The sequence below is a fragment of the Battus philenor genome, unplaced genomic scaffold (assembly GCF_028537555.1).
Source record: "Battus philenor isolate CCGP_79_NKW_IND1 unplaced genomic scaffold, ilBatPhil1.0.hap1 SCAF_13, whole genome shotgun sequence".
In the NCBI taxonomy this organism is placed as follows: Eukaryota; Metazoa; Arthropoda; class Insecta; order Lepidoptera; family Papilionidae; genus Battus; species Battus philenor.
Window position 1 is genome coordinate 14,184,081 of NW_027181675.1, and position 16,622 is coordinate 14,200,702.

General features: G+C 38.1%; 1 protein-coding gene across 1 annotated transcript in view; it reads right to left on the minus strand.

Annotated features, from left to right (window-relative positions):
- Window positions 1–1,433: 1,433 nt before the first annotated feature.
- Pat1 (Protein interacting with APP tail-1) overlaps window positions 1,434–16,622 on the minus strand; it is a 76,754-nt gene continuing 61,565 nt past the window's right edge. The window contains exons 3-13 of the mRNA XM_068777013.1: window positions 15,458–15,572; window positions 13,357–13,483; window positions 11,434–11,622; window positions 10,413–10,583; window positions 9,150–9,357; window positions 8,079–8,237; window positions 6,373–6,478; window positions 5,624–5,766; window positions 5,020–5,185; window positions 3,064–3,192; window positions 1,434–2,603 (exon numbers count right to left, since the gene is read on the minus strand). Of these exons, the coding sequence (XP_068633114.1) occupies window positions 2,506–2,603; window positions 3,064–3,192; window positions 5,020–5,185; window positions 5,624–5,766; window positions 6,373–6,478; window positions 8,079–8,237; window positions 9,150–9,357; window positions 10,413–10,583; window positions 11,434–11,622; window positions 13,357–13,483; window positions 15,458–15,572 (1,611 nt within the window). The 3' untranslated portion in view covers window positions 1,434–2,505. The remainder of the gene's footprint in view (window positions 2,604–3,063; window positions 3,193–5,019; window positions 5,186–5,623; window positions 5,767–6,372; window positions 6,479–8,078; window positions 8,238–9,149; window positions 9,358–10,412; window positions 10,584–11,433; window positions 11,623–13,356; window positions 13,484–15,457; window positions 15,573–16,622) is intronic.

Sequence of the window (16,622 nt, forward strand, 5' to 3'; positions counted from 1 at the left end):
TAAATACTGTAAATAAAGTAAATTACTGTAAATAGCATCAATGTTATGCTTACATTGATGCTATTTACAGTAATTTACTTTAACGTTTTTAGCTTCATTGAACTCCACTTGCTCTTGAGCTATATTGAGTGAAATGTAAATACGTAATGTCTAGCTATGTCCACGTGGAATTTAACAAAAAAATGAATTGATTTTTTTCGTTAAAATTTTTTTCTAAAATGAAAGTAATTTAAGTTATCCTAGTTAATTACGTACCCTGGTAATTTAAGTTACCTTAGTTAATGTTACTGCTTATTACATCAGCGACCTCTGCCAGTATAAGTCACGTCAAAATCTGTCCAGCCATTTCAGAGATTAGCCGGAACAAATGCAGATAAATTAAAAAAATGTAACTTTGGTACATGTATGTTATAAATATGCATGTATTAAAAAGTGGTTACTTTAATATTACAAACACTAAAATTTTATTCACTTGTATAGATTAGCTTGTAAATCGTATAATTTTATGTATTAATGTTAAACTAACTTTTTTATTCCACGCGGACATAGTCACGGGCACAGCTAGTCTATTTATAAAAAAAAACAAGCCGAGAGAGTTTTTAATAATTAATTTTTAAGAAACTCAGCGACTTGCATATTCCATGTCGAGACTGAAAAAGTAACACATTATTTATAAATCTTTTTGGAATATATTAGACATGTGTTCTATGAACAATAACTAAATGCAAAAGAAATCTGAATCGGGGTGACGAGATTTCTTCGTGAAACCATATATAGCATGGTTGCACAGATCTATTAAGACTAGGGGCCACTCGGGCAAATCATGAACTCATGGCGGGCGCCTGAAGTATAGGTAATTAAATTTTTCTGGTTTTATTCTGGAATAGAATTCAATATATTTTTTTTAATTTATGAGAGTATTATTTTTGCTGTCGGCAGGCCGCTGTCTGTGCATCCATGATATATAGTCTTAACACGTAATGTTGATTCAGACCTTGAGGTCCTAGCAAATTCTGCTTTTGTACGGCGTTGTACTGCGCAACCGTGAATGTGCATTTTGGTGATAAATAAAACGCTGTCATGATTGCCACACCTCACCCTCGGAAAAAGACCGGCATCAAACCGCGACTGCAGTGTGATTTATGGGTTAACCCTTAAATGCATGACTGTTATTTATACTTTTAAAAAAAATATTTATCTTGCTGTAGGTACACTAAAATGCAGGGAAAAATAAGAAAAAAATGAACGTAGTATTTTTTATACTTACTTTTTAAAAAACCTTTGTTGCACATATACAACACTATGCATTTACTCTTAAGTGTAGTACTCATTATGCATTTAAGGGTTAAAACATCTGGGAACCTTTAATTCGACTTGGTGGGGGTTAGTACAACTAGAGAAGGAAACAGAGAGGGGATAATAAAAAGCCTGGCATCATGCCGTGAAAATAATTTATTATTCACGCGTCTAACAGCTGATCGAATAGATAATACACGCGCCAATGTCAAATATACTTTAAATCTATAACATCAAAGTTCAAAATTGCGCGACGCTGTCCGAGTTTCCAGCACCAGCCGGTTTAAGTACTCACAAGTCAAGACACCGGGCCGATTCGTGCAGGTAGATAGACAATTGCGCGATGCTCCCACTAAATTGCACATATACATATATATATATATATATATTCACAAATCAAATACGGATACAGCAGAGTTTCATATAATTTTACGTTATAAATGACTAATGTAAAGGAACATAGACTTAAGCCAAGCTCGGTCGCGTAAATAATATATATGTTAACAAAAAATAAAATAAAAACATTAATTCATAAAACTAGAGAAATACGTCACAATGGTCACCTGCGCTGTAAAACAAATGAACTCAAACACACGCACACGTTAGGAATGGTGGGGAAGACGGGAATATAAAGTGGAAGGTATAGGAAATCTGGAGATAAGGGGGGGGAGGAAGGGATATACGGGGGCGACAAGGATGTCGGGAGATATTAGGAGAACAGAGGAAGTCTGGAGATAGAAGTGTAGTATAATCTCAATTTTATATAGTCTTCAAGGACAAGCCGATCAAGGATATGTATAATTCTATTTACAAGGGGGGTGGGGTGGGGGGTGTGGACAGTGCGGTGACCGGCGAGCGCTATCACAAACTGGCCGCGCTACGGTACACTTGTGCAATAACTACGTACACTACACATTGTTATACAACTATACCTCAGTTAAACATATCCGGGCGCGGTGCGTCAAATTACCTAATTTATATATTCTTTAAATGCTTTGAGACGTCCGAAGTTCATTCTACCCTCGTGTACCAAGTCCTTCCACTTCCCCGGCTGTAGCTTCGCTTGCCGTCGCCCGCGCTCTGTCTCTGCGCTTGAGTAAAAGAGAGACAAAGAGACACTCTGAGTGAGACAGATAGTGAGGCGGCGGGCTGGGGAACCTTCTGGAAGGGAGGGCGCCGCTGCGGGGCGCGGGAGAGGGGGGTGGCAGTTCACTGCAGCTGCAGCCGCGCGCACAGCTCTTCCAGCGGCAACACCTGTTCGTCGTTGAGCGCCGGCTGTTGCTCCGTCTTCGACTGCTCACGGAGTTCTGCAATACACATTGTTCATTAGCTTACTCAAGAGTTTTATACACGACGCACAAGAGATATTTCAAAATACTCTTAACTATGTCGTCCTTAACGGTGGCTGGATTCGGGAAACCGTGCTCCGTGACAATTTTTGTGGGAGAAGAAAGAAGAAGAAGAATCTTAGGAACACATTTTATTTGTTTTTTTTTTTTTTAATTTTTTGTTAATAGAAGCTTTCACAATATTATAATGATATATGAGATGCTACTGTAAAGGCATATATATATATACACACATATATATTATAAATGAGTATAATTACACTAACTTTATTATAATAATGGTATATATATAGTTTTGCTTGTACATTAATTATATTCTATTATGTTAAGACTTGTCTTGTCTTTATCACTTGGTATTATTATAACACAAAGTTTATCTTAAACGAAGGTGTTAGGTTGTACAGGTGCGCGTGCTCACCGTGCCAGCGCTGCAGCAGCGCGCTGTAGTGCTCGGCGCGCTCGTGCCGCTTCAGCTGCGTGCACACGTGCACCAGCCCCCGGTAGTCGTACTCCAGCCCCGAGTACCGCTCGCCGAACAGCTTCAGACCTGCACAACACAACACAAACACACTTGACGCTTCACTTTACATCTCGGTACAAACATTCAAAATTAATTTAAATCATTTTTTTATATGAGGCCTTCGCTATTGGGACCTCTCCTTCCACCCCTATTTTGTTGGGAACAGGGTTTTTTATTTCTTAACAATTTTTTCACATGAATTTTTTATTTTCGTCCTCGTCTTCCATAGTTCACAATATCTTTTTTTCTTCCTTCTATCATTCCACAATTCCCATCTTCCTTTCTCAATCATTCCATTCCTTTCATCCATCCTCAAACACTTCAGTTGTATTTTCTATTGCAGCATCACAGCTTTATTCAGTTTATTTATTTTTCTCATGTACATCAATTTGTTTCACAGATTTTTACATTTTTTATTTTAATTTCAATAAATCTATCTTAATAATATTAAATCTAATATATAAAATTCTCGTGTCACGGTGTTCGAACTTGAACTCCTCTGAAACGGCTTGACCGATTTTTACCAAATTTTATATGCGTATTTAGTAGCTCTGAGAATCGGCTACTATCTATTTTTCATACCCCTAAATGATAAGGGTTGTTCACCCTTAAATTTTTTTTTTATTTTTTGACGGAATTTTTTGTTTTTATTTTTTTATGATACAACATACAAAAATACATACAACCCTAAATTTTCACCCCTCTACGATCAACCCTTATTTTTAAATTGAAAATTAAAAATATTTTTTTTGCAAAACAACGTTTGCGGGATCAGCTAGTATTTATATATAATACACTTACAGAAATTTGTATTTGATTCATATTTGGTCTGCACAAATATGACAAAGTTTCTGTACCCCGTAATAAGCTCAAGCGGTTGCCTTTCTTCTCTACAGTATTTTGTTTAACCCGCTTACTCTCTCTAATCTTAAATCTAGATATCTTTTCTTACATGACTAACATAAGTTGCTTAGATCATTGGAGAACTTGAAATTGACTATGCCTGTTCATTCTACACTATGGTACTACATATACTATATTTTATTATATCCCATATATAACACTTAGTACAACTCTTTCTCTCTTTTCCCACCTCCTAGTCCATCAATTGCTCCCTGTTCCTAAAGGTTAGTACACTTCTTCCTCCCCTCTTTTACAACCTAGTATATCTCTTTCTCTACTCTCCTGTAGCTTTTTCATTCTTTTTTCCCCCGTTACTAACGCTTAGTACATCTCTTCCTCTCTGTTCCTAACGTCTAATAAACTTCTTTCCCTCTAATATAACCTAGTACATCCTATTCTCCACTAAAATAAAGCTTTGTTTATACTTTTTTTCCTCATTAGTAGCGCTTAGAACAGTGATTCCCAAAGTTGTCTATATCGACCTAGGGGTCTATGACACCTGCAAGGGGTCTACGTCAACGAAAAAAAAATTTGGGGGTCTGTGAAATGAAAATGGGGGTCCACGATACTGGATCTCACTCTAATAGTACCTATTTACTTACATCATAATACCTTATAATATCAAAACATTTACATTATTTATAAAAGTACCTATAAAGTACAAAAAATATTGTGTATGTTTATAAAATTGTGTAAGTTGTAGGATTATTAAATTAACATGTGTTTTTACTTTAAGTTTTTAACACTAAACTTCACTACAGTTAGAAATTTACAGGAAATCAATATCAGGTAAATAGGGGGTCTACCCAACACGGAAAAACATGGCAGGGGGTCTACGACACAAAAAAGTTTGGGGAACTCTGGCTTAGAATATCTCTTTCTCCCCTCTTCTACCGCCTAGTACATCTCTTTCTCAGATTTTTCATATAATTAATATGTATGTGTACTAACTGATGGCGATCGAGCGCAGATAGAGTTTCTCCGCCGCGCTGTGCATGTTCATGTGGTAGTTGTACAGCGAGGCGAGGTGGCCCACGCTCAGGCCCACCTCGTAGTCCTCCGCGCCCAGGAGCTCCTCCTTGATGGCGATGGCCTTCAGGTGCATCAGCTCGGCGTCCTGCAACCGACAACGTTCCTTTGAACTTTGCTGGGTAGTTACCATAAAGCAAGAAGATGCAACCTGGCTCTAAAATAAACCTTCAATTATTTTCTCTAACTTTTGTGGCCGCAATTCATTCAATTTTAAAAAATTAATAAAGAAAGTAGTTCATATTTATTTAACTTTAAATATTTACCTTCAAGACACGTTTTTGTACCTTTGTTTATATTTTTAATAGCTATAATCTCTTTAAAAAAATGCTTGTTATATATATATATATATATATATATATATATATATATATATATATATGTATGTATATTAAATATAAATCTTTAAGGAAGGCTTGTACTTTGTAGTGAATGTCTATCGGATGACATGAATAAAATGGCATAAAATCAATCATCTTGTACAATAAGAACAGCATCTTTCATTATTTATGTTTTGTTTCCAGACCTGGAACTTCTGCATGCTCTGGTACAGGCGGCCCAGGTTGCCGTAATGCTTGGCGGTCTGAACATTCTTCTCACCGAACGCCAACATGGACAGCGCCAGCGCCGCCTTGTGCAGTTGCTCCGACTCCTCCAGTAGGCTTGGTTCTGGAAAATATCAATGAGAAATCAGTTTAAAGAGGTCAATATTCTTACTGTGGCATTACAATATATTTATGATAATATTTTGTACATTTACAATAAGTACAATAATTAAAAAAAACCAGACGTACATAGTGTTTTGACTGCAAAATATCTCCTATTCATTTGTAATAAACGGAAATAGATTTGTTAATAAAACGTCGCAATACATTATTGGAATACAATTTACAAAATTCAAAAAGCATTTAAAAATTAATTTACCGATAAAAGCTTGTTATTCAATAAACGAATATTTAAACGACAAGAATCCTTGATAGTGATGTTGCCTGATTATTTTGATTTCATTTAGGCTATATCTGATAAAGTGTATATGTTTAACACATCTGTGTTAAACTCTATTAAAGGATATGTGTTGTTGTGGAGTTTCTACCTGTTTATGCTTATCTTTACCACACACATAAGTACATATACATATATCTATATGGTAGTTAAATATTTACAAAGAATTTTTCTTAATTTTAAACTAGTGTGTAACTTCCGCGAGGTAACGCCTGGTTCCATTAAATTAAAGTCAAATCAAGAAGAATTCTAAGTCGAGGGTAGGGCTCGTACCGCTCATATCCTGACCAGCAGGGGTGTCCAGTGCGATCTCCTCCAGGATGAGAGCCTTCACGCGCTTCGCCGACGCCAGGAGCAGATGATCAGGTGGTACTAAGTTCTGAAATTTAAATTTTGAATTTTCATATTTGTGTGATGGACTTTTGGTAATGGTTATATATTGTAAAATATTGCAGGAATTTAAATACCATCCAGTCATACTAACTGCATTGGTTCTTTTAGACTTTTTTTTGTCAAAAATTCTACTGATATCGTTCGTAAACCACAGCGTTTGACTGCTTTGGCTCCGTGCGAATTCTGGCTATTCAGAGACGCCGTTTTGACACGATTGAGGAGATAAAAACAGAATCGATGGTATTGAACGGAAAAATAACCCAACTATATCGGTAAAAATCTATTCCGCCTAATTCCGGAAATTAAAATATTCCTGAAAAAATTGTTGATAAAAGTGCCTTTTATAGAAAGAATCACTTTAAATGGGATGAAATTTTGGGATAAAATTGAAAAACAAATCCACCTTACTTTTTGATCACAGTATTTTTTTGTATATTCTCTCTCTGTAAAGTTCATGCCTGTATGCAAAACATTAAATTAAATAAAATTGCCAAATTGATTGAGCTATTTGCCAACTGTCTTTTTTCAAGCTGCGTCGGTGATCTTGGTTCTTTCTCCTCTTTTCCAATTAGATCTCGCATTGTGAGGCCATTATGGTTATCAATTAAAGAATAGACAATTGAGTCAACAGATGGCGACACGTGATCAACAATTTTAAAGCCTTAAAACAATTTTAATGTTCTACACGCATATCTAAGTGAATATTAGTGTAAGCTATACATGTTTCAAATTTCTATTACGTTCCTTTACTTTAATAAGTTACATACCTGAACAGAGCAGAGATTATTGTATATATTACATTGAGTTTTATTAAAAATCATGTTATAAGGATAAAAAATGATACATGGTGTTGTATATTTTAATATTGTACTTTTAATATTTCTATGTTTGTACTTCTTATACAATGCAATTAAAATAAGAATAGGACGGGCTCTCGACTAACTTCACTCATATAAGTACGGTCAGCATTAAATATATAAAATAAAAAAATAATAATAATTGTTTTTGTTGATTGTTTAATTTGTTCTACATTGAGCAAAAGGGGTAGTTTTTTTACATCGGCGAGCTCGAGAGATTATCATCAATGTTGATAAGTACTTCGAGGAAGAGAAAAAACGTGCCATTATGTTGTTGGACCAGTTAAAACAAGCAAGAATTGTACCAGGGTCAGATGGCAATATTCATATATCGCGTGATGTATTTGGAAGTTTCATTAAGCATTTGGAAACTGCTTCGAAGGTAACCGAGCGAGTGACTTTAGCCACTGGTATTATTTTTTAACATTGCTTTTTTTGCACACTATACAAAGTTCCCGTTGTGACTTCACAACATGGCGCTAGGCCGGTCCTATTCTTATTTTAATCGCATTGTACTACATTGAGATTTATTAAAAATCATGTTACAAGGATAAAAGTTGATACATGGTGTTGTATATTTTAATATTGTACTTTTATATTGCTATGTTTGTACTTCTTATAATTTACTATACATTAAGTATTAACTTGTTGCTGATAGATGGCGCTGTGTCAAATTTATTAACATGAAAGCTCTGCTTTCTGGTACAATAGAGATAATCGGGAGGTTACCTCAATGATTCTGATGGCCCTCTCGGCATGATCACGAGCCTTGTAGAAGCGGCCGGAGGAGTACTCCAGGACGTAGAGCGCATAGGCGAGGTCCTCTTGCGCCGTGGCCACGTGCAGACTGCTGCGACCGAACACACGCCGCAGCGTTGCTAGCGCCTCCTGTAACAGTCAACGAAAAGGTTAACATCTAAAATAATTTGTAGCTTTTTAAAAGTACGCCCTTTACTATAACATACATTATCCGGCGATAAATATTGTACATAGACCTTTGGAAAGAAACAATCGGCTAATTTCGGTTTCGTAGAGCACTACCTCTGTCCCACATTACCTATGTGATGTTTTGTCAGTCGTATTTCGTGCGACAGAGATAACGCTCTACGAAACCGAAATTAGCCGATTGTCTCTTTCCAAAGGTCGATGTGCAATATTTATCGCTGGCTACTGTATTGTACTAGCAGAAATATTATATAGAATAAAATGTAGAAACCATAACTTGTAGTCAGGGATACCATCACCTATTCGGGCTATTTTATTAAATTATACGTTTAAGTACATTTCGGTTTCGTAAAGCACTATCTCTCTCACACAGTATGACGATAACACAGAGATAACGCTCTACGAAACCGAAATTAGCCGATTGTCTCTTTCCAAAGGTCGATGTGCAATATTTATCGCTGGGTACTGTATTGTACTAGCAGAAATATTATAAAGAATAAAATGTAGAAACCATAACTTGTAGTCAGGGATACCATCACCTATTCGGGCTATTTTATTAAATTATACGTTTTAATACATTTCGGTTTCGTAAAGCACTATCTCTCTCCACACAGTATGACGATAACACCGAGATAACGCTCTACAAAGCCGAAATTAGCCGATTGTCTCTTTCCAATTGTCGATGTGTAATATTTATCATCAAGTATTGTACAATACTTTACAAATTCATCTCCTGTTTCTGAACTTATATTTGTTCCTCAAATATATTAGTTTCTTTACTTCTAATTTTGTTGCACTTGAACCAGTTCAAGTAATTTAAGGGGGTAATGGGAGAGTAGAGGGTTGGTAATGTACCTCGTAGACGGCGACGCTGCGAGCAATGGAGTCTACGTTCAGCAGGTAGAAGCCGTAGTCGAGCAGGGCGTGTGCATGGGCCGGGTGGCGTGGGCCGAAGGCGCGGCGAGCGAGGGCTACGCCCTGTCGGAGCAGCAGTCCGGCTGCAGCGAAGCGTCGCTTCACCACGCACGCCTTGCCGCATGCGCGAACCACTTCCACCACCACCCTGAACATCAATATAAAACATATCAAATACTATATACTGTATTACATCCCTAGTTACACAAGTGGGACCTGAATAATTCTCCACCCCACAATATTATTTCACAAATTGTTGTTTAATCATTCGAGTCTCAGACATTTCTCAAAAGTCACTGTCGACAATGCCCTAACAGCGAAATAGTGCTGATAACAAAAAAAATACTGTTTTTGTATTATTTTATTTAGTTTGGCTGTTAAAATTATTCGATTTTACAACCCGGATACGCCGACATGATGGACCGATGTTTCACTATTGAACAAATGGCATTTGTAGATTGGTTTTGGTAGAATAGGTTCGAGGCGCTAGGAGCGCCTAGATTTAAAACCTTTTTTCTGATAGCAAAGCACGAGACACTACAGCGGACACTGAAATGACTGGAGTTTTCTCACGAGTGGACTTCGACTTAGACCAGTGTTTCCCAGCCTTTTTATGCCTTAGCTTTTTTAAAATACTTATGGCCAGCATTTCAAATTAATTTTGTATTTGTGTGTAATTTGTACCTTTATATTTAATTAAGAATTTGTTTTTAACTTTAAACTTAACATCTGTGTATGAAAGAAGAGAAAGAAAATAAAAAAAATGTTTGTGAAAAAATTAAAAAAAATGTAAATAAAAAGTCCCTGTCCCACATAAAAAAAAAACTTGACATCTGTCATTGCATTTAAATGGCCTGGAGCGGAAGGCTTAAACTCGTATTGATTCCATTTTCGAATTGCCCTCCTAAATAATCAAATTACTCCTTTGTGGGGCGTGGGCCCTACGTTGAGAAACACTGACTTAGACTGTCCCTCGCCAATAATACCTGCTTAGCGTTTCGACAAAAGGTCGCCTGAGAGAAACAAAACTTTACTTAGTCGGTTGCTATTGCGTGGATAGTAAATAGCCTCTAAAAAAGAAGTGGCGGAAGTAACTCCAGTAACGCTTTTATGACGCTTTCATGACTTAGAACATCTGTTCACCCCTTGTAAGTAGTTTAACCGTGGGAGTGATTGCAAAGAGGGTGGAGGTAGTGTACTTACCGTGCGGGAGCGTGCGGCGTGAGGAGGGCGAGGGCGCGGGTGCTCCAAGCATGGGCAGCGCCGTAGTCGCAGCGTACAAAGTGCAGAGCGCTGAACTCCTTGCAAAGGCGAGCTAGCAGCGCTGCGGAACCGCATTCTGCGTGGCAGCCCGCTGCCAGGCACGCTGCCGGTCTGGAGACAACACCACACATGCTCAACTCACCACCTTTACCAACACTATCGTATTATCCGTAGGATATACACATCTTATAGATTCAGGCATTACCTCGCCGAAGTCCATCCTAAGTAAGGAAGGGACTAATATATAGCTATTTCCGCTATGCAGCAGTAGTCGTGCAATGAAGTGCACCGCCCGCTGATAAATGCGCGTGAAGCAGAACTCACTCGGTGTTTGGCACTGGTCGGTCAAATATCTTCTGAGGATGCCCCAGGGAGGGGTGAAACAAGTGTAGAATAGATTAACGGTGGCAGTTGTGTTTCGCATTGTTTACCGCACGCGCATTTATCAGCGGGCTGTCGAGCCGGGCACTTCATAGGAATACATAAAATATTTTTTCTCTCCCATATATTGCATTTCCTGTAAATAAATAAATTTAGGAGATAGATCGTTGAGTAAAAGTTTCGTCGAACGTATAAGAAACACTGTATACAATATTGCTAATCGATTTGGTTCTTGATTCTCTTCTGGCTTATTCTATGCTTCCCTTGCTTCCTTTCTTATTTAGCCGCTACATCTATACATTTTGCGTAGTACAACTCGTGGGTGATTCAACCTGCATTGTTCTGCGTGTAGGTACTGTGCGAGCGAGACAGCACCAGGATTTATGTTTGACGTACTATTGGTTGATTCGGCGACTCCCATATAATGATTATACTAATGTTTAGATAATTTTTGTCTTTTTTACTTGTACTTAATTTGTATATTATTATATATCACCTCTCTTGGCGTTCAAAGCCCTAACCCTAACTCTTACTGTAGAGAGTTTAGCATGCGCCTCTCATCTCCAGGTAGGATAGGTACCTGTTGTCGTCTTCTCCTTCGAGCTGTGCGGTGTGCAGCACGCGCAGGCAGTCGCGCAAGAGATGGGCGGGCGCGGCGGTCTCGGAGTCCGCTCCGCCGCCCACCGGCAGCCCCAGCAGCCGCTGCGCCAGCTCGTACGTCTGCGCGGCCGCCGGGAAACAGCAGTACGCCGACTGTGTGTTCAGCAATCTAAACACGAGTTACACTACAATTACTTCTACATTCAAAACCTTATTTATAGTATAATTAACAATCAATATTGTTCAACTTTTCTAAATATTTTAAACTTTAAACGTTTTTTATGTAAGTTGTATTAGTGTAGTAGTGTTGTAGCAGTGTGCGTTAGTTTTTTTGAAAGTTGAAGGTCTCGTATTTGTTTTCTTACTTTTCATACATTATACTGCAATAAATCTTAAGACGGTTGTCAGAACAGTATGACGCGGTAGAATCAGTGTGAATTAGTCAGTACAGTTTGATGCGGTAAGATCAGTGTGAATTAGTTAGTACAGTTTGATATGATAAGATCAGTGTGAATTAGTCAGTACAGTATAATACGGTAAGATCAGTATGAATTAGTACTGTATGATATGGTAACATCAGTGTGAATTAGTAAGTACAGCAGGATATGGTAAGATCAGTGTGAATTAGTCAGTACAGTATGATGCGGTAGGATCAGTGAGAATTAGTCAGTACAGTGTGATACGGTAAGATCAGTGTAAGTAAGCTCAGTATGATGCGGTAAGATCAGTGTGAATTAGTCAGTGCAGTATGATACAGGTAAGATCAGTGTGAATTAGTCAGTACTATATGATGCGGTAAGATCAGTGTGAATTAGTCAGTACAGTATGATGCGGTAAGATCTTTGTGAATTAGTCAGTACAATATAATACGGTAAGATCAGTGTGAATTAGTCAGTACAGTATGATGCGATAAGACCAGTGTGAATTAGTCAGTACAGTATGGTGCGGTAAGATCATTGTGAATTAGTCAGTACAGTATGATACGGTAAGATCAGTGTGAATTAGTCAGTACAGTATGATGCGGTAAGATCAGAGTGAATTAGTCAGTACTGTATGATATGGTAAAACCAGTGTGAATTAGTCAGTACAGTATGATGCGGTAAGATCAGTGTGAATTAGTCAGTGCAGTATGATACGGTGAGATCTTTGTGAATTAGTCAGTACAATATAATACGGTAAGATCAGTGTGAATTAGTCAGTGCAGTATGATACAGGTAAGATCAGTGTGAATTAGTCAGTGCAGTATGATACAGGTAAGATCAGTGTGAATTAGTCAGTACTATATGATGCGGTAAGATCAGTGTGAATGAGTCAGTACAGTATGATGCGGTAAGATCAGTGTGAATTAGTCAGTACAGTATGATGCGGTAAGATCTTTGTGAATTAGTCAGTACAATATAATACGGTAAGATCAGTGTGAATTAGTCAGTACAGTATGATGCGATAAGACCAGTGTGAATTAGTCAGTACAGTATAGTGCGGTAAGATCATTGTGAATTAGTCAGTACAGTATGATACGGTAAGATCAGTGTGAATTAGTCAGTACAGTATGATGCGGTAAGATCAGAGTGAATTAGTCAGTACTGTATGATATGGTAAAACCAGTGTGAATTAGTCAGTACAGTATCATGCGGTAAGATCAGTGTGAATTAGTCAGTACAGTATGATACGGTAAGATCAGTGTGAATTAGTCAGTACAGTATGATACGGTAAGATCAGTATGAATTAGTCAGTACAGTATGATATGGTAAGACCAGTGTGTAGTGATCAGTACAGTATGATGTGGTTAGATCAATATGAAGCGGTGATTATAGTATGGAGGTAGGAAGAGTGTAAAATGGTATTGTAGAATGAAGAGGCAAGATCAAGCAAGGTGGTCAGATGAGCGTGGCACAGTGAGCACCTGTGGCAGCACTCGAGCGTGAGACGGCGGTAGCGCGCCGACTGTGGCTGCGCTTGGCACAGCCGCTGGCAGCGCAGCAGTACACGTTCTGCATCGGCGTACCACCCAGCCTCGTTGAAAAATCCGCCTGGTAACGTTGTTCTATATCAATTTGTTATTTTACAACATTTACACAAGGAATTCATTACAGACGAAAACAGAATAGTGCATAAGATCATTGCGATACCTCCTTATATCACGGATACATTAGAGGATAGTCGTGCACGACTACCACTGCATGTGCGGAAGTGGCTAAATATTGGTCCTTTTCTTACTTAGGATGGACTTCCGCAAGGTAACGGCTGATTTCGTTAAACATTAGAGGATGCCATTACACAGAAGCTTAATTAGACTGTTATGGAATTCTTCTTATTACTTGCATAAGTGATAAGCTTATTGTATCTTTATTAAACCTTTCTCTATGCTTCATAAAATTTGTAACTATTTTCTAGACAATAGTTTACTGTATTCCAACGCAATTTAAAACGTTCATTTCATAAATGTTAATACAAATTCCTGTTACTACGACCTTTAACCTTTCTTTGGCCGGGAAGAGTGCGATATGGCGACTGTCAGTGTCGGCAACGAAAGTTTTTAAATGATCCTGTGGTCTGCAGTACATCCAGAGCAAGCGATTTTAAACTGTATCTTTAAGGCGATACGATATAATATAGCCTTCTTTTTTTCGGGTACATCTGACTCGTAGACACCCCCCGGGCGTTACGGGCAGAAATGTCCATAGGCATAGTTGACAGGTTAAGTCATAATAGATTCATGCAATATTGTCTGAGTGGTTAGGATCATGTCCCAGTTGGTTCTGGAGCCCCTGCTGCTGAGAGTCTCCAAGTAGCACAGCGTTTGACGATGAGCATTCATTTAGTGACTTATTAGTGACAGTTTTGATGATGTCTGTCCATCTAGTTCAGAGTTCCCCAAACTTTTTTGAGTCGTAGACCCCTATGCCATGTTTTTCCGTGTTGGGTAGACCCCCTTCTTACCTGATATTGAGTTCCTGTAAATTTCTAACTGTAGTGGAGTTTAGTGTTAAAAACTTGAAGTAAAAACACATGTTAATTTATACATTTATTAATTGAATTTAAATTAAAACTACACAAAATAAAATTTTGTATCTGTTATGTAAAATATACGTAACATTAAATAAACAAATTTTTTACTTCATAGGTACTTTTATAAATAATGTAAATGTTTTGATATTATAAGATCGTATGATGTCAGTAAATAGGTGCTATCAGTGTAGGTGTTAAGATCCACTATTGTGGACATTTTCATTTCATGGACCCTCAAATTTATTTTCGCTGACGTAGACCCCTTGCAGGTTGTCATAGACCCCTAGGAGTCGATATAGACCACTTTAGGAATCATTGATCTAGTTGGAGAGCGTACACGAAGTCGCTTGCCTTCGACTTCGCCTTGCACTACCAGAAGTTCCATTAAGTCCTCATCACGGGTGACATGTCCAAAGAACTTTAAGGATCCAAACGTTTGTTCAGTGCGACTGAACTATGATACCATTACGTCATTTGTTTCCGAAATCATTTATATTTTGATAGATCTACCTTGATAGATATATTGACTATACCATGGGTCGCCGTGCTAGTTGATAGTACGCCATTTTTTGAATTTTATTTTTTTGCGAGCCACAATTGAATACGCATTTAAAACACGCATACGAATACATTTTTACAAAATTCATATTTATAGAAATTATATGACAAATGTACAAAATATGTGTATTGAATTTGGATATAACGGCACACGTATATGACAGCACTCCTAATAATTCTTAAGATGCCGGTTAGTTAATTACGATCGATGTTTGGATTTCGCTAATTTTATGGTGGAATAACAATAATTATTCACACCAGTAATTTGTTTCGATTTCCTAGCAGCTGACATGAGTTATATAAATTTAAATAGTTAAATAATTCGACAATCAATCGGAGCCAAAAATAATCGTTCAAAGAGCCGCATGTGACTCGCGAGCCGGAGTTTGTCCACCCCTGGAACCATACAATGAATAAGTAAAAGAATGAATGTTTACCGAGTCTCAAGCCCAGCTGGATGAGGTGGTCACGGGATTGTGCGCCGGAGTCACAGCGAGCAGTGTACGCACCGCCCAGTTCCGTTGAAAGCTTCGACCCGTGTTCCACCACCGCCTGTAATCAAAAAATTAAACCTTGTAACCTTCCCACAGCTGGGCCTTACAAGAATGTTCAAGGTTTGAGCAATAGAGTGCTATGCTCCGCAATCTATCGGTGTTCACCTTCATCGATCAAAAAATTGAAATGACTCTGCTAATGCTGCTTCAGAAGCTATTAAGATATGCTGATGTTCGCTCTTAAAAGTTTTGAATCTTTCAGAAGTAAGAAAAGGACCAATATTTAGCCACTTCCGCACATGCAGTGGTAGTCGTGCAACAAAGTGCACCGCCCGCCAGCCCGCTGATAAATGTGTATGCGGCAAACAATGCGAATCACACAACTGCCACCGCCAAATCACTTAACACGTGTTTCACCCCTCCATGGGGCATCTTCAGGAGTTATGTTACACCGATTAGTGCCAAACACAGAGGCCGCTGTTTATGCTAAATAAGTGGCTAAATATTGGTCCTTTTCTTACTTAGAATGGACTTCCGCAAGGTAACGCCTGATTCCATTAAATAATCTTTCAGAAGGTTATAGAGATGTTTCGCTGCTATTTTATTTTTTCTCTTAGTTACTATGCAGAAATAAATGCAGATAGATCACTGACAGGTTCCCGACACATTACAAAAAAAATATGGTCTGAAGTGGCAGGAGATCATTTCTAACCGTCAGCTTAAATTAAGTTTAAGTGCTTTCGAAACGCGACATCTACTGAGAAAAACTAAAAAGAAACTCAGCGGGTCTTACAAATTTGAAGGTAAGGCAGATCGCTCGTGCAACGGACGCCTGTTAGGGCCGAAAAGTTCTTGAGTCTACCACGAGAAGGTTGAAGAAGCGAGGGTAAGCTCGCCACTAGGTAGACCAACGACATAGGCAAAGTCGCAAAACTTATCATCGTGGTAATCTTCTGGGGAAGCTAACGGAGTGAGTACCTATCAGCTGACATGGTGATAATAATCATGATGAATATAGATGAACAATGTAGTGTCAAATAACACGACAATCTTTTCTAATTAATTCGTCGTCAAGAACAAAACTTGTCTATAACCTTAAATTTTTCCA